We start from the raw sequence: 23,406 nt of genomic DNA on the forward strand, positions 1-23,406 counted from the left end.
TCTGCAAGATAAAAATCATTGGATAAACTGGCCTATAGCAAAACAGTTACCTTTAAGTGCATTCAGGCAAAATGTTTTGAAGAATGAGACATTCGATACAGATTTTGTGATACAGATTTTATTGCCCTCTCCAACTTTTTCCCCTCCAGGGAACTCATGTCTGTTGAATGAAGGTTAAACTGTGCCAAGAAAGTGCACCTGAGCTCAGACCTACACATGCCTTTTGTTAGAGGTTTTAGATGTAGTCATCATTAAAGTGCATTCCCCTAGCATTCTTCAGTCACTGCAGATCACGAGTTCCACCGTCAGAGCAAGACTACAAATGATTTTTTTCTTCTTCTTCTTCCAGAGCAGGCATTCATTATGAGTATTGCAAATAACGGTTCTATAAAAAGGACAGCTGGGAAATACAAAATGCAAAGATGCTAACCGATGTCTCTTTGGGAGGCAGAGAACATATTATTTGGCTCCAACTTCCCATGGCTGTACAAAGAGTGGCAGTGTATTAAAAAAATAAAAAAAGCAGAGTAATCATCTCAATTATTGGGAGCTGACAAATAAGGCTTTGCCAGTAAAAATAAATGGCCCAATTATTACAAATTTCAGTATTTGCATTACATTTGTCTCAAAGCATTTCATTAATGATATCCATCCACTAAGATGAGCTGAAATGTACCAGGACAGGCCATTTGTTCAGCCTGCCAATTTGTCAAATGTGCTGTGCTTGAAGCTTTCAGCTCCTAATTAAAAGATGTTGAGCACCACACAGTATGGGATGGCTCTGAAATTAATGCAGAAGCTGGAATGATTTCCGGGGTTTATCACACTTTGTCTGAGAAGATTACCATGATGAAAAATGATGTGAGAAATAAAAACTTTAAAAAACCCAAAACATAATAATCAAGATTTTTTTTTGTTTTAGAGGCGCTCTAGCTTTTCATTTAAGAATTCTTCTACGCTGTCTGTATTCCATTTGAGAATACTCAGTTCTTCGGCAATGTTCCCACCGTCATCCAAGAGCTTCAGTACGGGGTCAGAACCACGTACGTACTGCAGAGGAAAGAAATCCAAAGTTACTGTCTGCCTGGATTCAACACATCTGGCAAGCTCAACCTTCACTTTCTTGCTTCCAAAAGTAACTCAGAATTATTGCTACTGTTCAAGTATAAGTTCCAGGTTGAATTAACAGCTGTGGTCAGATATACATTCTGAATGTATAGCTATGTAGGGTGATTTCCTGAAACTATGGCTACTATATGCAAGACTTTGATTCCAGACAGAATGAATTGCCACCAGCATAGCTATTATTTTAAAAGACAAAATGCACTCAGGGCTGATGAACAAACTCAGTATTGTTGTGCTCCCCATACTAAGCTAAATCAGTTATTTACAGATCACAGAATTGTAGCGTTGGAAGGGACTGCGAGGATCATTCTAGTCCAACCCCCTGCAATGCAGGAATCTTTTCGCCCAACGTGGGACTTGAACCCACAACCCTGAGATTAAGCGTCTCCTGCTCTGCCAACTGAGCTGTCCCCTTCCACTGACAATTTCCATCCCTCAGATGCACAATTTACATCTTTATCCAATTCTAAGGTAACATTTGATAGGTTTAAATTAATATTTTAAAAAACCAGAAACTAGTACAAACCTTGATCTGCAGTCCCCTGAACAGTTTGGGCTTGTCACTTCTGACAAAAGCTAGAATGTGGAGGCAAAGAGAAAGAATTATTCTAAAAAGAATGAGCATTTCTTCTCGTGCCTTATAAACACGATTCAAAGTCGAGATGAAACACAGAAATATATAATTGTAGTCTAAAATTCACCATATTGCAGAAGGGAATTGTAGTGCTTGTTATGCCCTCTGCTCTTGCCTGGTAGGAACACGTCATGGCAATAACAGAGGGTTGGCTCAAGACATTTTGCTGCTTGACGTAAAGGACACAATGACACAACTTTGGAACAACTCCCAGCCCCTTTGCAGCCGCTGCCCAAGGCAGCTGCCTTCTTGTATCCTATGGTAGGGCCAGACTTGCAATACCCACTTGTGTCACATATAGACAGCATCTGCAGGAACAAGAACCAGACACTTATTGAACAACCCTTTTCCTGGGTTTATTTTGTGGCACCCCAGATGTGCTGGTAGACTTTTAATATACACAGATCACCAAAGCTAAACTGCAGCGAGAGGTCTAAGCTCTAGTGAATACTTGTTCTACCAGGGAGCAAATGTTGTTAAATGTGCACATGACATTTTGCTTCCCATTCTGTGTCCCCTTGCCCCCACCAGAGTTATTTCACTCACCTGAAGAAGGCACATGTCAGATGCAACTAGGCAGAAACAACCAGCATTTCAAATAAATAAAAACTGTTTTTAATGTTGTGCTTTGAACTGTTGTGACCCACCCCGGGGAGAAAGATTGGAAACAGTCGAACTACACTCTGGACTAATCGTTCGGGTTTCTTTTCTTTTCTTTTTTTTTTAAAGAGTGCGATGGAAAAATAGGGTCCCACATTCCTGTTTAATTTGCCCTTCCCTATCTCCTATCCCTGCATATGTGCAGTGTTAGAAATGGAGATATGAAAGCTAGGAGCTAAATGGCACCTTAAGCTCAGGTTATGGGTGTAACAATGGAATGTCTGGGCGCACTTTTTTATAGCGAGAATGCAAAGCTGAAAATGAATGAGCTGCAGCTAAAATCTTATGTTCATTTTTCACAGGGTCTAGTCCTTCTCCTGCCCACCCCCTTAATATTCTTAAGAGGGTCTCTTCTCCAGTCTTCAGAAAGTAGCTGGAAGGGGGGAGGTCCTCCTTTCCTTCCACTCTGCAGTTTTAATCAGAAATCTTAGGCACAGTACTGTGCCCAGAGTTCAGAAAAAGCTTCTGCTAATGAAATTCCCTGTTGCAAAATGCGCCCAGAACAACGGGAGTTTCGAACACTGCATGTTTGCTCTTTCTTCCTATGTCTCTTGTATGACAATAGATCATAGCAGCCAACTTTTCCTTTTTTTTAAGGGAAATTCCCTTATTCCGAATAGGACTCCTCGCAAGAAAACGGAAAAGTTGACAGCTATGCAGTAGCTGCAAAGCTCTGCACTATGGCAGCTGCCAGATGAACACGTCCCTCAGCTGCTCGCCTGAGGCCCACTGTTAAGTTGCCCAGGTGAGCTGCAAGTTGCTTGGTCAAATGATGGCCTAAAAGCGTCTTAGTGTTTCTAGCAGTTGTGCACACCTCTTTGTTGACACATTTCTGTTTCAGTGGTGCAATGATGTTAGACAGAACAGATCACACTATGCGGAGAACAAAATGAAGCAGGAGGGTAGCGGGGGGAAATCTAACACCAGCTTTGCTATGTTTGATGTCAACTTAAACTATCAGACATATTGTAGCACTGGCAGCTTTCTAAATCTAGTGAAAAATGAATTGAGACATCTTCTGGTTAAAAAAAACACCCTGCAGACAACCTGCTACAGTTTCATTTTCTGATGAGATATTCTCAACATGGGAAGCTTTCTGAGGATGAGTGAGCTTCAAAAGCTCAGAGAAAAAACTGATGCAAGATGAAAACCTATCCGCTAAAGTTCTATTTGTTAGCCCCGAGAGTGTGTGCATATGAAACAAGAGCAAGGAAACCACCCCAGCAAAGAATCAGCTTTAAAATAAGAAATTCCATAAATAATAAAATAATTATAATCCACCTTTCACCATCAGTTAAAACCAGTGCATTTTTCTGGGGGTACGCATACCCCTAAACACTTTGTGAATCTGAGTTTGGCTTCACTGAGGGGCAGTATTTCAATGAGTAGGAAAATGAGAGTACCCCTAAACATTTTTTTAAAGAAAAAAAAAAGCACTGGTTAAAACCAACTGCAATGTGCAAAGAGGTGCAGCTACAGCTTGACAAGAAGCATTTCCAATGTTTAATCTCAAAATCCTGCAAAGCTGCAAACACAGCTGTCTGGTCCCCCTACAAGCTACAAATGTGGCTTAAATTATACAAACAGGAAGAGCTGAGATGCAAGAAGATTTTGGTTTAGGTGTGCAGAATGCAGGAATGGTCTGCATCCCCATAGAAAGAAAAGCGGGGGGGGGGGGGGGGTTAGCTCCACAAAAAATGCCAAAGAACCCTTCAAGGAGAAGACAGGTCTTATGAGCCATTTCAGACAAAGAAAGGGCTGAATAAGGCTTAGTTTAAGGAGGAAAGGGACATCACCTGTATTTTGTGCAGACCTACTAGAGCCATCTGGGGAAAGGCTGTTAGGTCAGCAGAACATGTTCTTTGCACACAGAAGGTCCCAGGTTCAGTCCATGGCCTTTTGGGTTCAAAGGATGAGGCATGGCCAAGATGTATAGTGGGGTGGGGAACCACCAACAAGGTGGCCCCAGGGCTCGCCCCAGACATTTTGGCACCTTAGGTGAGCCACAAACTGGTACCCACCAGGAAAGAAGGTCTACATCAGGAACAAGGGTGGGAGGAGACACCAGCACCTCCTCTTCACCAAGAGGCTGCTTTTAGAGGGGGCATTTTTGGGGAGGGGATGACGACTGATAAGGCAGTGCCACCACAGCTGTCTCTGCCCCCCCCCGCTGCAATTAGGCTCTTTTCAAGCCTAGCTGCTATGGGGCAAGGCTGACCTTCCAGGAGGGTGCAACCTCCAGGAGCATCACCCTGGCTTCGATAATAAAGCTGTGGGGAGAGGAAGCGCAGTTATAACTGTAACTTTAAGAAGTTGCACAGAAGATTGCTTCCCCCCTCCCCCTTATTTTTCCTTGTGCATTATGCCTTTTAGAGTGTGAGCTTGGTCACTATCTTACTACTGGTTTTTTTAAGCAGCAAAGAGCAGAATGAAAATGCTTTAAATGAGTGTTTCTCAAACTTTTTGGACTACAACTCCCATCATCCCTAGCCAGCAGGACCAGTGGTCAGGGTGATGGGAACTGTACTCCAAAAAACCCCATGGAAACCCAAGTTTGGGAAACACTGCTTTAAATAAATACTTGATAAATAAAAAGGAAAGCCATTACCTATCAATCACAGATGATGGGTCAGTTGGCAGAATAGAATTTAAAGCTGCTCAATTAAGATTCTCTTTTCAAGCATGGCTATGCACATGTGGGTATTTTAAAGCATTATGAATATTGCACCCACAGAAAAAACTTGTGACAAAAGGGGAAAATCCGGTGACCTTGGATTGCCACTCTTAATCCTTCCCCTGCTTCTGTTTCTATCCTCCAAGTTTGATGAGCAAGATCTCACCCACTTCTTCCATAAGGGAAAAAAGACGTCTGCCAGTCAGAAGAGTCATAAAATGACTGGCTTTATTCAGTTCAAAAAGGTTAATGAAGTCCCAAATGTAGGAAGTGAATGTGACATTTTGCATTCACATGACTTGTCTTTTAAAAATGTACTCAAGTGCTCAAAAACAAGGCTAATGAAAACAACAGAGAAAAGTACCTTCAGACAACTACAGCTCAATTTTTAGCAGCTCAATTTTTACTTCACCTAGGGGGAAAAAAATCTGACATGTGTTTTCCACTGCTCTTTCCTATTACTTGGAGTTCATATGTTTCATATACAAGTAAGTTGCCATATCTATGTATATACACAATAGGACAGGGTTTTGCTTCAGGATCCATGCAAAAAATTCAGGTGCAATGAGGTCTTCCTTTAGGTGATCATTCTTAAATAACTAAAATGACAAATTACAAATTCACTTACCCTGAACCTGAGGGAACCGCCCCAATTTTCATCCACACACTTCAAGAATTGCCCCTGCATAGAGCTGCAAAAGAACAGAAAAAATATATTTAGGGAAGAAAATAATATATTTAGGGAAGAAAATACAAATGACACAACTAATGTATATATAAGAGGGTTATAATGTGTCACTTGAGAAACCCCTTTATTCCTATTGGGTTGCAAAATTATCGCTCTGCTATTCAAAACTCAAAGTCTAATGAAAGAATGATGACCTGCCTAATCTATTCTGAATACAGCATCTATTGGCTTCACTGAAATTAGGAAGAGAAGTAAGTAAATTTAGAAGAATTGCCAATTTTCGCTCCTTCAGATATACTGGACCGAGGCCGTTTTGGGGCTTTAAAGGTCAGCACCAACACTTTGAATTGTGCTTGGAAACGTACTGGGAGCCAATGTAGGTCTTTCAAGACCGGTGTTATGTGGTCTCCGTGGCCACTCCCAGTCACCAGTCTAGCTGCTGCATTGTGGATTAGTTGTAGTTTCCAGGTCACCTTCAAAGGTAGCCCCACAAACAGCACATTGCAGTAGTCCAAGCAAGAGATAACCAGAGCATGCACCACTCTGGCGAGACAGTCCGCAGGCAGATAGGGTCTCAGCCTGCGTACCAGATGGAGCTGGTAAACAGCTGCCCTGGACACAGAATGGACCTACGCCTCCATGGACAGCTGTGAGTCCAAAATGACTCCCAGGCTGCGCACCTGGTCCTTCAGGGGCACAATTACCCCATTCAGGCCCAGGGAGTCCTCCACACCTGCCTGCCTGTCCTCCAAAACAGTTCCGCTAAATTGCGAACCGCCTGAAAGAGTCTCCTGCTGCTGTTTTCCAGAGATCCAATAGAGGAGGTGAAGAAGGTCTTCTTCGCCGTCGCTATCACCACTTGGTAGGCTCAACGTTGAGCTTTAATCCGTGTCCGGTCAGATTCAGAATGAGTTATCTGCCACCGGTGCTCTAGCCGTCTCAACGATTCATTGCCCTCAAATCCGTGGAAAACCACGGGGCTGTTTGGGCTCCATGCAATCAGAGAGGGCGCTTCGGAGCCAAACAGTCAATAGCCCTGGTTAACTCCACATTCCAGCGGGCCACCAGGGAATCAGCTGAAAGGCCATCAACATGGGATAAAACATCCCCTACCACTCTCTGGAAACCATTTGGATCCATTAAGTGGCGGGGGCGGACCATCTGAATCGATCCCACCTCCTTGCAGAGGGGAAGGGTCGCGCAGAAGCCCAGTTACACCAGGAAGAGATCTGACCGTGGAACTTCTTTAGTTTTGCTTTTACTTAATGTCAGATCACCAACATCCATAAGAGGTGAACACCAGGTCTAAGGCATGTCTGCGGCTATGTGTTGGGCCAGACTTATTCAGGGACAGCCCCATGGAGGCCATGCTTTACACGAAGCCCCAAGCAGCCGTTGTAAGGTCGTGTCGGCGTGGATGTTAAAATCCCCTAGGACAACGAAACTAGGTGTCTCCAAGAGAACATCCATCACAACCTGAAGCAGCTTGGGCAGGGAATCCTTGGTGCAGCGGGGAGGTCGGTAGACCAAAAGGAATCCTGTACTGCCCCTATTGCCCAACTTCCAGAACATGCACTCAAAGAACTGGGTCTTCCCAATAGGATGTCTGGTGCAAACTAATGACTTCCTAAAAATCACTGCAACTCGTCCTCCCAGCTGTGCGTAAGAGAAACCTGGTGGACAAGCAGCAGCAAGGACAGGCCCATCTGCTTCATCCAACCAAGTCTCTGTTACAGATGCCAGGCCAAGTCCTCCATCCACAATCAAGTCATGGATGGCAGTGGTCTTATGAATCATTGGCCTGGCATTGCACAGCAGCACCTTCAATAGCAACAATGGTTATTGCCATTAACCAATAATTATGAATACTTTTCATAATTATTAAGACAGAATTCCCATGCCATCTACTCTTTTTGAGCATGATCATTCTGATAGTTAAGAGTTTGTCTGCAAAAGCAAGCAATCTCGGTAAGCCTGTTCATTTACGTATTTGATGCATTGGTATTTACCTAAACTGAAGCACTGCCAACTTTGTTAAAACCAAGTTTCAAGTCAGATCTGAATTTTGTCCTTCATTTTGTCATCAAAAATTGTGTGGATTGTGACTAACGACTGGGATGAAGAAGCGCTTGTTGTGTGACCCGCATTAGTCAATTCTTCTTTCCAGAAGAGGAATGAAAAAGGGTGGAATAAAGAAAAAATACTGAAGTTCACAAGACAGTTCATTGTGAATAAGTAAACTCTGTGAACCATCAGTAAGCGTGGACTTCCACTTCAAGAGAAAATAATTATGTTTCTTCAGTTCTACAAATATATTTGAGAAATTTTCATAAAACTATCTCCAGGTTTTATTTGAAGCTGTTTCAGCTGCATGAGTCTAGTTAGAATTAATTTAGTAAGCTGAATTTAATCTTCCTGTGCATGTGATTAAGCAATGTCATACTTAAGGTTTCTATGTTTATTTCAGCTTTTCGCATACTCTGACATTTCTAAGTACTCCTTAGTGTACAAGCAACAATTAACCTTTCTCTGGGTATATTTCACCATCTGGATTTACAAGCAAACTGTCAGATTTGACCCAGAGTGAGTCTAAATGCTTTCTATGCCCTTTGTATTTGTATCGTCTACAAATATTAGTGCTGAGAATTTTCTATCTGGCTTTTCTCAGGATGACTGGCAACAATTTTGCTGCTGAAAATTCTTCTCTGCTAATTATCATGTCAAACATTCTCCAAGTTATATCTGTATGCTGGACTATTAACAAAATATTTGACAGCTATTTTATAAAAACCAAGACTTCAACTGCAATGGTATTTCACACTGTCAAATGACAACTTGAGTTTTTATTGATACTTGCAAAGAGTCAAGGCCAAGTAATAATTCTAAACCACTTGAATCCATGTAAAGGTAAAGGTAAAGGGACCCCTGACCATTAGGTCCAGTCACGGACTGCTAGGTTGGTAGGAGCAGGGACCGAACCACGGGAGCTCACCCTGTCGCGGGGATTCGAACCGCCGACCTGATCGGCAAGCCCTAGGCTCTATAGTTTAACCCACAGCGCCACCCACGTTCCTCGTAATTAGCAAAAATTTCAAATTTCTTATTCAAATTCCAAATAGCAAAGCAGAAAATGCTAGCAGAGGAATAAGTAACATGTAAGCCAAGTAACAGGTAGCACTGGAAAGCAGCATTTACCACTCAGAAACTGAAAGTACATACATTTATCTGAATTAATCCACAAAATAAATGTACAAGTAAATATATGTACACATTTGAGAATTTACCCATCAATTAAAGAACTTTAGCCTTCCATATGTTGCTGGACTCCAACTTTCATTGGCTTTGGTTAGCATGAAAACCTCCTGACTAAAATTCTGGTAAATATATGGCTAGTATGTAAAATAAAATACAAGCCGTTACCAAAGGAGCTACCATTTTGGTTTCTGGGAAAGAGCAGGCAAACAGAGACAAATGGGAGGAGTTGCATAATTGTTTTTTTACTTATTATTTTTTTCTATATTTTTAGGTGTTCTTCATTTTATCCAAAAGCCAGATAAAATGAAGCTATATGAATACCCAAAATCCATGTTTTACTCCCAGCTGCAATGGTCACGCCAGGCAAATACTGAATAAAATTCCAAAGTTTCATTTGTAATAATGATATGACAACTGGGGAAAACTTGGGGGGGTGGGGGTGGGTAGGGGAGAAGGATCATTATCAATTGATACTGTCATGAGCAAGATGAGAATCTGGCCCAATGAACAATTACCACTACTTTGATAGAGCCTCTGGCAGTAGCCCAGAGACATAAAGGCTGCATAGAACTAAAAATAAAAGTCAAAATCCTTAAAGCTGACAGCTGCATTTTAATTAGTGTAACAGAATGAAACAGACTTTAAAATGAAGTGAAATCAGGTCACTCAAAGTAAAATCAGCCCAAAGCACTAAATGCATTCTATTATCAATTCCTCTGAACTGCATGGCAACCCAGATAAAGTTATTCTCAAAGATCCGCGCCGTTCAAATATTTCTACCTCTTTTATCTCTTTGCTACACAAAATAGGTTTTTGAAAGTGAATAGTTACTGGAAAAGTGGATTTATCAAGTTATTGTAAAAAGGATTTTCATATACTGGCATATTAGCCTTGGTAGGATGGGGAGCAATATTTCTGCTTACATGCGTTGCTTAAATCCCACATTTTCCACACCCCACCCCACCCCTTCATATGTTTTTCTGGCACTCCGGGGTCTGCTGCCATGCTCCCATTCCACAGTGCTCCCCACCCCAAAGTTGCCAACTTCCCACCAATATGATAAACACACACAGATGCTGCCCTGGTGGTCTCAATAGTGCTATTTTGTGTGAGCAAACAGAAGGGTCTTCCTAGCACTGCTTTTGAAAGTGGTGCCAGTGTGTTCTTTTCCTCTGCAGGCTGTGTAACTCCTGTAGCTCTAAGGCCAGAGAATAGACAAAAGGGCAGTTGCCATTAGCACTGCATTATGGAAAAAGCAGAATGCAAATGGCAACCGTCCATTCGGGCTCCCTCTGCCCTTTTCTGAGAAGTGTGTGCATACAGGAGAACGTGAAAGCACTGAAAGGGGTACAAGCAAATGGGCAACACCGCTCCCACTTTTTTATTTAAAAAAAATCGCAAGGATGTGAACATGTCCGACAGGGGAACAAGTCTGACAGCTTAGTTAACTGCCTGAGACAAGCAGCATTATGTGTAAGGTTTAAAGGAGTGTACATGGGCATATAAGAGAACACACTCAGAGCCAGAGCTTTGCTTTCCATTTCCCCGCTGCTCTTTCTGCTACCAAAGAAAGAGGCTGCCATTCAGCTTGAAAAGCCAGCTGTCTTTGGTTGCAGAACTCTTAAGAGCAAAAGCTGTAAGAGGAAACTGTGTAGGGATGAGGAAGAACTATGTCCTCCTTGTTCTCTTGGGATTTGGCCACGGTATGTCTATACTGAGTTGGGTTCCCATAGTTCAAAAACTAGAAATCCGGACACAAGTGTTTTGGCAAAATTTGAGCTATTTTTAAGGGAAATTGCCAAAAACAACACTGCCAACACGGGTTGCCATACATCTGGATTTTCCCAGATATTTAAGTGATTTCCACTCAGAAACAGCTGTACTCTGGCTATGGGAAATTCCGGACGTACGGCAGCCCTAATACTGAACCTTTTACATCTGCATTGCTTGCTATATTTCCAGTGAAATGAAGGGAAGAAACTGAAAGTTGCCTAAAATATATATCTAAGAAAGGGTAGAGGGGTTCCTTTTTAGCGGCGTTCTGGTTTCCTTGAGCTCTTCTGCAATTATCTGGAGAGCCTTGGTCCACAGAGCTGAACAACCGACCAAATGTCACGGTTCCAAGCGCAGCAAGCAAGTTAGCTTCAGGCATACCCTGCAGCACAAATCTCCCTGGAAAGCAAGCTCAAGGAAGACATCACACTAATCTGACTGCTGACTAATGCATAAAAGGAAAAATATTTTAAAACCACCACTGTGTTAAAGAATTGTTACATCAACATCAGAACCATCTTCCTAAATCGAGATTGATTAAGACTGGGGAGGGGAGGGAGGGAAAATACAGTGGTACCTCGGGTTACAGACGCTTCAGGTTACAGACTCCGCTAACCCAGAAAGAACCCAGAAGAACTTTGCTTCAGGATGAGAACAGAAATCAGGCAGTGACGGTGCGACGGCCGCGGGAGGCCCCATTAGCTAAAGCGGTACCTCAGGTTAAGAACAGTTTCAGGTTAAGAACGGACCTCCAGAACAAATTAAGTTCTTAACCAGAGGTACCACTGTAAAGGGTAACTTAAAATCCAGATGATGCAGACACAGGGCATAGGCTGTATTCCATATACTGTGGACCCTCCAGATAAGAACTTAAATAGTTCTGGGGGTCCGTTTGCACCCCAAAAATTACGTAGAGGTGCACTTCTGTACATGATGCGATTGAGCGCTTCTGCGCATGCGGTGAAACCCAAAAGTATACACTTCCGGATTTGCTGTGGCTGTAACCCGAAGATTACGTATCCAGAGGGATATGTAAACAAAGGTATGACTGTATATTCTATATATAAAAAAAGGTAAAGGACCCCTGACAGTATAGCTGTGATCAAACTGTCCTCCCCACATACCAGCAGTGATTTTATTTCATTGTGGCAGCAGGCTGTTGCACCTCATGGGGTGCCACCCGATAATGCTGTCCAATCTTTGGGGAGGAAGGCTTCAACTGAAGAGGTAACTGAAAACTCCATGTGCAGGATCAGACCACAACCACTGGGATTCTGACCAATGACTGTAACATTCCTGTTGGCCAGTAGTACCTGAAGCCATATGAATAGAAAGATTCCTACCCTGGTCTCCTTTGAAAGGAAGGAAATTCAATAACTAAATAAGTAATACCAAAGTTAGGGGTTCAGTCCACCAGGCCCGACCATCTTCTGTTAGCATTGTTTCATAGTTTTCTGGCTCTACTGTAGTACAGGCAAACCCCTAAATACACTTATCAAAAGTTAAAACAACAGCAATGAGCATTATCCTTCCAATAAATGTCAATATCTTGCACCTTATAAAATAGTGTTCCCCTCTATAAAAGGTTGCAGAATGGCAATTTCCTAAAAAGAACCCTTGTATTAAGAAACTTCCTCCAACTTAACCAACAGCCATTTAAGTCAGGACTGCTGGTTTTGTAGTCCACCCCCCCCCCCCGGTTAATTTATGTTCCGTTTTCCAAAATTAGACTTCTCTTTAAGATTACTTGTTTTGCCATGGGTTATTCAGAGCATTTGCGCCTGCCAAAAAAACCTTATTATTTATTGCTTGGTGTGATGCTACTTAAGAGATCGTTCTTAAGGAGATGAATGCTGTGCCAAAAAGGAAAGAGGCGCACATATCTTCTGTTAAGTTTCTATGGTATACACAGCCCAGCACAGGCATGCTACTTATGTGTAAGATCTACACATTTGTGGGGACAAGCTCATGCTAAGTTCTGCCACCGCTCCACGAGCACTGCTATTCCCTTTATGAGTTTAAGGATCCCCATTCAATTCAGAAACCTGATAAATTGCTCTTCATTAGTACACTACCACCTGGATAAAAATTTGCAACAAAAAAACTGACAGCTACTGTGAACTAGTTCATCAAGTGTTAAGTCATAACCCAAGACTGGGCCCTTATGAAAAGCATGTTGGATCACCTATATCAACTCCAGGTTGCTCAAAGGCTCAGCTCACATATGCATCAACACCATCTGATTGCTCTCAGTACGTAATTCAGACATCACGATAAACAATGATTTATCATGATGCGAGCAAGACTAGCCTCTCTCTCTGCTGTTCCATGTTCCTGTCTTGACCACCAGTGCAGCTGTGACAAAGAGTCAACAAGTATTCGTTTCTGATTCCCAATTAGCCAGGGACATAACCATATTTATCTGGTTATCTCTCGTTTGGACTACTGCAGTGCGCTTCAAGTGGGGCTACCTTTGAAGGTGACTCAGAAACTACAATGAATCCAGAATGCAGCAGCTAAACTAGTGACTGGGAACGGCTGCCAAGACCACATAACACTGGTCTTGAAAGACCTACATTGGCTCCCAGTACGTTTCTGAGCACAATTTGAAGTGTTGGTGCTGACCTTTAAAGCCCTAAATGGCCCCGGCCCAGTATTTCTGAAGGAGTATCTCCCCCTCCCCCCCATTGTTCAGCCCAGACACACCAAGGGCCTTTTGGCAGTTCCACATTGCAAGAAGTAAAGCTACAGGGAATCAGGAAGAGGGCCTTCTCGGTAGTGGCGCCCACCCTGTGGAATGCCCTCCCTTCAGGTGTCAAGGAGATGACTAATTATGTAACATTTAGGAGACATCTGAAAGCAGCCCTGTACAGGGAAGCTTTTTAAAGTTTACGGTTTTATTATGTTTTTATATATGCTTGGTTTGTTGAAATGAGTCTGCTTCATAATCCATGGTTTGAATTAGGCATATTTCAACCAAAGCAGCTGTGCTGGGGGAGATGGGGGGGGGGAGGAAAGCATGGGAGCCAGAATGGGAACCATGCACCACAAAAGTGATTTGTTGTGGTGTCCAAATGCAGCCAATGACCATTTAGCTGAGCTACAACCCTTTCTCATATAGCTCTGCTAGAACTGTCATCCCAAAAACTCAAGCACGGCCCTTAAGTTCTTGTTTGCCATCCATGAAAGTGGAGATGACAGCAGCCACCTGCACAAAGACATCACTCGGTTTTAAGAAAAAACACTATTTGTAAAAGTTGACTTGGAATATCTTTAGATTGCTGCTCTTTTGGTGGAAATCTTCCCGTTTTTACAAAAACACAAAGTGATAATTTAGTAAATAAGAGATGTTACTGACAATGGTATGTAATAGCTTTGCTAAAATTGCTTCAGTGGGTTCTACAGATTTAGGAGCACTATGCATTTTTATATGCAACTTTAGTACAATTCATAACCAAAACATAAGAGCGCCCGGCTTCTCCTAACAATCATATTTACCTGCAATTAAGGACACAAGCTTCTTTGATTCAATCAGATGATATAGGGTAACAGACACTCCTAAGTGCAGCTATTTTCAGCAACTGCAAAATGTTGGCAATTTCTTCTACTACTACAATTTCATGCACAGTTACCTTCGCCTCCATTTCATCTTTCCGTGTTTCAGAAACCAGCATCATTCTGCACTGGTGAGAGCGAGGCTTACAACGTGCAGCTGTCTAAAGTAATGCTGCTAAAGCAACTTTCTGGATTAGTCTGAAATTGGATACAGGATTTCCGGACGCTGAAAGTCGTCAGTGCATTGTTTGGAGCAAATTTGCCAGTGTTAGGACAATACTTTGTAACTGTTTATTGCTACTGCAATATTTTCTTCTTTGCAAGGAGCAAAGGGCATTTCAGTATACGAGGATAAAGCCTTGCCTTCACTAACATCAATGGAAAATTGCTAGTACTTACAGGGTCAATACCTCAATCCAGCTGCAGTCCTACGTGGCATTAAGTGCAATTAGTTGTACAAGAATATGGAGACACTCAAGTATGTATGTGATTTATGCCCATAGTTCTTCACAAAGCACGTGTGAGGAAGCCTGCTCATATGCACAGATCACTGGAATGGGGAATATTTGGTACAAATACAAAAACAGAGTGGAAATGAAGTACAGGCAGATAGGCCTTGAACCTGCAGTGATCCAAATAATTCATAGTCGCAAGTATGGATTTAACTGCACCTCGCTTTTTGTTTGGAAGGCTTATATTTTCTTGAAGACCTTACAAATGTAATCAAATACAGTCGTACCTTGGTTTCCAAACAGCTTAGTTCTCGAACGTTTGGCTCCCGAACGCCACAAACCCCGAAGTGACTTTTCCGGTTTGTGAACTATTTTTGGAAGTTGAACATCTGACGGGGCTTCCAATTGGCTGCAGGACCTTCCTGCAGCCAATCAGAAGCCGCACTTTGGTTTCTGAACATTTCTGAAGTTGAACGGACTTCTGGAACGGATTCCATTCAATTTCCAAGGTACGGCTGTAATAGTTTACTTTAAATCTACTTTTTGAGGAACTCTTATCTCCGTGGTATAATTGCTTTTATTGGTCTTTAACTGTTTCCATATGGTGCACTCTGGGACTGCTTAGTGATGAAGGGTGGTCAAACAAGTATTTGAAATAAACACTTTTTCATTTAAAAACCTTAGGACTGTATTCAATTAAATCCTTGTGCAAATGCAACTTCTGCTTACACAGCAGGGCTTTGCTCCCTCTCTTCCCCCATCATGTGTACCCTCCCCCTGCATTCTCAGATCTGATCCAAAGGGCTCGGGTAACCCCCAAAACAAATTTCAGAGAGGGAGAAGGAGGGTGCAGAAGTCCTAGTGGGCAAGTGGAAGTCTCTCTGCTAGAACAAGGATTTACTTAGCGCTACGCTGAACACAACCCATTATCTCTTTCCATGGAAGAATAATTTCTTCAAATATTAGTATTGTCAATTATTTCTCAAAAGTGTGCTGGAGGATTTCATTTATTAAAAAGATTTACAGTTGAAAGCCTCCATGAGCTTTGTGCTGCTGTGCTAAGTCAAGCCAAGGTTTATCACATCATGTGTTGTCCAAACTGGGACTAGTGGTTAACTCTTGACTTACCACAAGCTGTAGTCAAAGAAGAGTGCTTAACCAAGAGCCTAGTTCAGATGACATGCTAAGCTAAACTATGGCTTAGTGTGGCAGCAAAAAGGCCATGAGAGGGCCAAAGTACTATGAACTCCATGTTCTTAGTAAGCCAAGGCCATGTGAACTAGGCCTAGGTGAACAACTCTCTGACAATTTAAGCCTTAGCATAAAAGGCAAGCCAAGCACACTCAGTCACCAGGAAGAAAGTTCTACTCAGCTCAGCAGATATTACTTTCAAGTAAACATATTTAGGACAGCTAAGATTTACCTGACAGTATTGCAATTATTATTTATAAATTTATAACATTTTTTTTAAAAAAATAGATTATGGCAATGATCCACAGAACTAATTCAGCCTGGCAGGCTTTTCTATGTGTCCTCACAGCATCCTCCCCAGCTACACCTCTTTGAACTCCCCTATGACTAGACCCCAAGATCCACTGTGCACCAAAGCAGTGTTGGGAGAAAACGCCCTGGGGTGTCTGTAGCCCCCATTCCTCTGGACGTACCCCGGTGAATGTAGCTGGGGAAAAGGCATTCCCTTCTTCTCCAGGGCGCTCCCAGCAACCTACACCAGCTGGTGTACAGTAAGCACACTATCCTTCTGGCTTAACACAGGAAGTTAGAGAAACTGTAGTTCTAAACTACTAATTTATTTACAAGAATATACAGACAAGCAATCATGGTGCTCTCTCTCAACTCCAAGAGCAGAGGAACCCACAGCATAAAAGTGAAAGCACAGTTTTACAGTCTCATACCAGAAGAGAGATAAGCCTGTCTTCCCTTCTCATGCTCCTCACAGACAGGCGTGTGAATCACACAAATCATACAATGCAGCTTCGGAGGACTGGTTTGCTAACAAGCAGATCAGCAGCCTCAACTGGTAGCCAGCAGCCTCTGCTGCTGCTCTCACTCTAGTTCCTGAAGAACTCGACTTCTGTGTCCCTAAAAAGCACTTCTTGGTTCTCTGAGAGTGATCCTAAATGATTATAACAGCTCGGCTCCTTTTGCCATCTTTTGCTTCTGTAACCTGAACTCATCCTTCTTTTGGCGATGACTAGAGCTGCAGTTAATCCTCAGGCAGCAGAAGTGGGAGAAGGATGATTCTCATGATGAGAACAAAGCATTTTTCTTCTCCTATTCCTTCTTCCCTCCTCCCCCCCTCCACCGCCGTCTCCAAGTCACAGAATCATAGAACTGGAAGGGACCACAAGGGTCCAGTCGGGCACATTAGGGTGCTCTGCTTGAGTATTTGATAAATTACAGCAAGCCCATGTAGGAAGCCAATTCAGCAACCGTAGCTGTCATGAGACAATGGACTCTTGTAAGAAATATCCCCTCTTACTCAATTTGTAAGAGTGTTAATTATGCGTGTTACTCTCTTGATGCTCGCTCTGACCAGCCTGACCTCATATCATCAACTTTATTGAATTAGCACTTAGCAAGGCCTCTTTCAAGTCAAACGTGATTTGTTTTAAAACCTTCTTAAAACAATACAGTTCACAGAGCGGAATGGAGGACCAACCCAGAAAGGCATGGGAGTCAGGGAGTGTGAAAAGTCAGCAGAAATGCACTTGCATGCTCTCAGTCATCCGTTTTGATTAACCTTAAAGTCCTGACTGTTCACCATTTGTAAAGCATGCTGTTCTCTGGAACAAAGTCTCACTGTTGTCGTTACTGCAACCACGGCATGCTTGTTCTTTCGAAATTTCCTAAAGCGCTCCTGGAAATAGTCAGAGCAAAAATATCTGGTGGCAATTTCCAGTCCCAAAATTGCCCCCAATGTGCAACGTAAGAGCACTTATGCGGAGATTTGGTTGGTCAGAGGGGTGTGTGCATGCATAGCAGTCTCTGTGTCCATTGATTTTGTTTTAGAATAAATATGAGAAATGCAGGAGGGAGCAGCCAGCGGGGAGAAAAACATCCCTCTGTAAGCCATCAGTTCAGACCTTTGGCATGAAAAACTGGCGGCCCCCAGGGGTTGGTATGCAGGAAGTGGGTGGGGAGAGAGGAAATGACCAAAAGAAACAGAAGTAATCCACAAGAGGAACAGGAAGCTCTGTACACTGGATTCCGCAGAGTCCTCAACAGAGGAGTTGAACGAGTTGAAGTTGCACCCAACAATGCAGTGATTCTAGCTAAGATCCCCACATCTGAATTAAGTGAAGGCACTTGGATAGAAAGCAATAATAGATTATCTGCAAAGGCCAATGTTTCCTTCTGTTGCTCACAGGACATTTGTTTGATAAAAACTGTCAGGATTCAATTCTTGAAAATAATGAAGATGGCAGATAGTCTAGTCTCATGCCTCTTTTCAAGATAAAATATTCAGAGAAGCTTCCATTTGTAAGTAATGCAGCTCTGAAGTCTCTATAAATAAGTTCTTCATGACAAATGCTGCTCCCTGGAGCAGAGGATTTCTGAAACACTGAGCATACAACTGAAGGGCACTTGATTGAAGACCTTCCCTGAATCAACAGGAATACCCAAAGGGCACCCTCAGTATAATGAATATGGAGAACTCATCTACTAAAATTAGCAGGTTGGTATTGTACAAAGCAATGTTGTTGATTCTCAGTGGGAATAAATTGGGACACACACACCCTAGCTAAATGACTGCTGCTTAAATGACGATGTATACAAGTAGAAGAGGAGAGAGCACGCATGAAAATCCACGGGAAATGCAATTATTGCAGCAATTTAAAACGGAAAAATTCTTCAGATTAGCTCATTCCCCCCTCAACTTGCATACTGTCATTTTTTCTATGTTAGCAGAAGAGCAGCTGTACTTTGTCGTCACTGATAGCAGGGTGGAGAATTGGAGTCAGAGGGCATGCATCTTCCAAGTCCAATTCACATGCCACTTCTGGTTTGTGAAGGGGCAGCCCCAGTTTGCTGTTGAAGTGATCCTGGGGTTGGTGACAGAAGTTGGCATCAGAGGACATGTGTTTTCTGGGCTCAAACCCTCCTTTGCCGCTCCCCATTTGCTTCCTGTTTACTTTCTGCAAAATGAATTCTAGCCTATGGATATTTTAGTTTAATAGTATTGGGGTTTAACACCAAGGATTTAAAAGGGTTTTTTAAAACATACCCAATGAGCATCTCTAGTATTTGATTCAATTACTTTTCTGAACAGCTACTTCCATAGAAGTGTGAATGAATGAATATACTATATACTTTCTAGCACAGGAAGCTATTTCGGATTCCATATTTGAAATAATTATTTACAAATACCTATAGCTTCCCAAATCCTTTTGGGGAAAACATCTCCACAGATTGTTTGAGCTGCAAGATTAGAATCCTCTTCCCTTTCTTAATGTGCAGGTCTTTCTTCTTAGATTATATGCCATGTGCAATTTTAATATTTGTGCAGTACCAGTTTTAGAAAATCATACAAATATATTCCCAAGATTTCTGTAATTCCATGATAGCATCCTGTAGAGTCTGCAAGCAGTAGAATTTTCATAAAACAAGTAGATTTCCCAAAATTCCTTCAAAAGCACAAAATACCATGTACTGTAACAAAAAAATTCCAGTCAGTTTGCGTTCTAGAACCAGTAGCTTCATTAAGTCTTAACAGCCAGATGGATTCAACCTCTATTCCTTGCTCATATAACAGCAAGACTTTTAAAAAATGCTTATCCAAGGTATTTCTGATGCTCTCAAAGTTGATTACTTTTTGTAAAAGTGTTCACCAAACATTTGGAAATTTCAAAATAAGAATAGATTTCCCAAAGTATAAATCAGACCCATTGGACTCATTAACTTTGTGGAGGTTTATTTTGCAGATATTAACCCGAGCAACACAATCCTTTCAGACATTACATCTATTGCAAATATTGCTTGGTCAATCCAGCACAGGATGTACGTACAGCAAGGTTGCTTCTGTGCAAAGACTCCATTACTCAATTTGGAATCCCATGTGCCATGTGGACAGACATCTGCACACTTGTATGGCAATGCATATTTGGATGCAGGGCTTTTGATGGAGCCTTCTTTAACTACATCATGTGAATAGGAATGCCAATTTCCATCTATATTGCAAAGCAGATGCTAATTATTATATTATGGTGTCTATGTATTGCTGAATGCTATTATGTATTTACACTGGAACCAATAAGTACAGGTACTCAAAGTACAGCATTAGGAATTGAAAATGGAACCTCACTTGGCCCCACACAGAGTTTTGGGTGGTTGTTGTTATCAACAAAACAGTACAAACAGAACAAGAACTCTTCACATTGTGTGCAAGGCATAAAACTGCCGGTATCCCAATGCCTTTATATAAATTTATGGTGTGAGCAGATTTGGATTTACTGCGTCCAGTTCTGATCACGACAGCTCAGAAAGAATATTGTAGAGACAACAAACTACACGCATACACACCACACAAGGGGTGGGAAGGAAAATGATCACGGAGCTGGAACTTTTCCAAATTCCCCCATCCATCTTGGCAGTAAACCAGTATATAAATTGACAAATACATAGTTATAATACTAAAACAAGCCCTTTTACCAAACCGCTTAACCAAAGTCAGTGATATAAAATTAACATTTCTGCAATTGTGAAACTGCCCACCCTTTCCCTCACTAATTGTGCATTTCCCTTCTGTTCAAGCCTGCAATATACCTCAATTTTTCAAGATGCAGAAAGCAGACAGAAGATAGAGAGGGTTGTGACATTCATGAATTAAGGGACTCAATCACAGATAACATTAACAGAAGAACCATGTCAACAACCGGTATTAAAATGGCTGCTAAAAAAATACAATAAAACAATTAGGTCTGGAATTCATTCATGTTAACACACTTTAAATAATAGTCCAGGTCTTCAAATCTAATTATTCAACCTACCTTTCTGGTTTCAGACTGGGCTTCTTCTTGGCAGCACTTTCTGCAGAATGGATCTAGCTGATTTAAGCCAAACTGGCTAAGAAGGTCACAAGAACTGCACAGCAAGTTACTGGAGAAGCCCAGCTCTCTGCAGGCCTCTGATGATAATTCTGCTCCATATACTGATACCTAAAAGTAATTAAGATTTGTACAATTCACTTAAAAATCTGAATGAACAACCATACCATTCTAAAGTGTAACAAACCATCACTTCATAACACAGCTTTTTCTTTAAGGAGTTGAGCTCACTTCATCACTGAAAAATCTATGCAATGGCACTTAGCTGAAGATATGTACAAAGTAAGATCACAAACTGTAAAACAAAACAGCACAAAGTGCATACCTAAATGCTAGCCATAAACACAAATAGGAATATAATGTATTACAGTGACAATGCTAAATACAAGTTTGATTTAGCACCACTGGACACAATGTGAATTAGTTCCCAGAAAAAGTGCATTTAAAGTGCTGTAAATTATTAAAATAGGGGAATGAGTGCATGGTGTTACAAGTTGAAGACTGTAAAGAAAACAGGCTTTTGACAACCCCCGTATTATGGATTAACATAATTTAAACTGTTCAGTTAACACATATTACAAATTTGTGGTAACTCTTCAGAGCTAGAGGAGAGCAAAAGAAAGACAGGTAATGTTGGCGTTTTGGTTTAACAGCTACTCCAAGTTGCTAAACTAAATTGATACTTTGTTCTTAATTTTTTCTCATTTCAAAAACAGGCACTAATGCCTTACAATCTTCACAAGTTTCATTGATGTCTATAGTATCATGACAGCTGATGATGAGGGCGGAGCGGGGAGAGAGTGAGGTCTATTTTAAAAACACAAAATGTCCAAAGATTTCAACTTTGCTCAATGTTCAGAATTGGCATCCATTCATTTTTAACCGATGAACTTACAATAAAAAACAACAACCCCACACTGCAAAGCACGCTATGCTGAGTGAGCTTTATAGCTAAGAAGGGCTTCAAACCTGGGTCTCTTAGAATGTAACATGCAGTGTTCAAAACTCTCATTGATCTAGGTGCATTTTGCAACTGGAAATTTCATTAGCACAATCTGTTTCTGAGCTCCAGGAGCAGTACTGCATCTATGATTTCAGATTAAAACTGCAGTGGAAGAAAAGGAGGATTTTTTTCTGCTTCCTGGCTTCCCTCTGAAGACTGGAGAACAGGCGCCTTAAGAATATTAGGGGGGTGGACAGGGAAAGGACTAGAGCACATGAAAAATGAACACAGTATTTTAGTTGCAGTTCATTCATTTCCAGCTTTGTATTCTAGTTATAAAAAAGTGCGCCCAGACATTCTGTTGTTGCGTCCACAACCTCGGTTTAAGTTGCCATTAAGCTCCTCGCTTTCATATCCTGTTTGTAACACGTAGACTTGAATCTCAGCCATTACGGGTTACATTGTTAACTGCTACTGGCTTGAGAAGTTTCCTTCCATGGGGCGTGTTTCTAGGTTATTGCACACATTCGCATATCAGCCACGGCATAAGTTTTCTAATACACGATCTGCAGCGAGGCTAACATTTCAAGGGGGAGAGAAAAGGACGGCCAGTTAAACCAGGGAGATATCTATATATACATGGGCGTAGGTTTTTGGGGGGAAGGCTGAAAAAATTGTTGCGTTTGCCCAAATCGCCTGTTGCTTCTGCCTTTTTTTTGGGGGGGGGGAGAAACCACAGTTTGTTCAATAATTTTTGAGGGTCTGCCCCCCCCCCCAGCTGCACCCATGTCTATATGCACACACACAATTGTTTTCTTTAAGCTAGCGCTCCTGCACGGTGGAAGGTGAGAAAACCAAGGGGAACAAATCCGCAATTTGAACCTGCGGCTATTTATTCAGAAACAGATGTCTCACGCTTGGGCGTAGCCAAGGTGGGGGGTGGGGGCAAGGAGGGGCAGCTGCCCCCCTGAAAATCAATTAAAATACATAGCTAATTGAGGTTCTTTCCCCCCTAACAAAAGGCCTGCCCCCCCCCACTAACGAAAATCCCGGCTACGGCCATGGTCCCAGGTGCCACGACAAGCAGGCAGACAGGCCTGGTCTGGTTTTGGGTCAAAGTAACTCCGTGTCTCCTCACGGTTCCGTCCACTCCCTCACGCGGAGCCCGTCGCTCCCGACCCCCCGTTTTAAGACTCCCCTTACCGCCTGCCACGCCGCCAGCAGCCACACCCAGCAGCGCCCGAACCCCATTGCTCCTTTCCCCACCGCCATGTTGGCGCCCCAACCGACGACGGCACCAACGGAAATGCCTTGATAGCCCCCCCTCCAACCGGCAAGGCGTCTAAAGCCTCGCCTGATCGGAAGGAAACAGTAAAGTGCCGCTCAGGCGCTCCCATAACCATCAAGATGACTTCTAAGAAGAGCAAGAAGGGGGAGAGTTTGGGTGTCTTTGTGGTGCTGGTGGGGCGCTTCAAAACCTTTCATAATCTGGGGGGCTTCTTGTCAGGCAGTTCCGAAAACACCCAAGCGGGGGCCTCTTGCGCTACGGAACACGGGAAAAGGAGCAAAGGACCTCGGCCAA

The 23,406-nt window shown here is 42.3% G+C and overlaps 1 protein-coding gene across 1 annotated transcript; it reads right to left on the reverse strand.

Moving 5' to 3' along the window:
* Window positions 1-102: 102 nt before the first annotated feature.
* On the reverse strand, window positions 103-23,180 carry SELENOF (selenoprotein F). Its single transcript, XM_083445135.1, has 5 exons — window positions 23,028-23,180; window positions 20,825-20,992; window positions 5,722-5,785; window positions 1,652-1,701; window positions 103-1,050 (listed from the first exon to the last, which is right to left on the reverse strand). The coding sequence occupies exons 1-5, from the start codon at window positions 23,094-23,096 to the stop codon at window positions 919-921; spliced, it is 483 nt and encodes a 160-aa protein (XP_083301261.1). The 5' UTR covers window positions 23,097-23,180; the 3' UTR covers window positions 103-918.
* Window positions 23,181-23,406: the final 226 nt, after the last annotated feature.

Source organism: Podarcis tiliguerta (genome assembly GCF_965153285.1).
Source record: "Podarcis tiliguerta genome assembly, chromosome: 6".
Classification (NCBI taxonomy): Eukaryota; Metazoa; Chordata; class Lepidosauria; order Squamata; family Lacertidae; genus Podarcis; species Podarcis tiliguerta.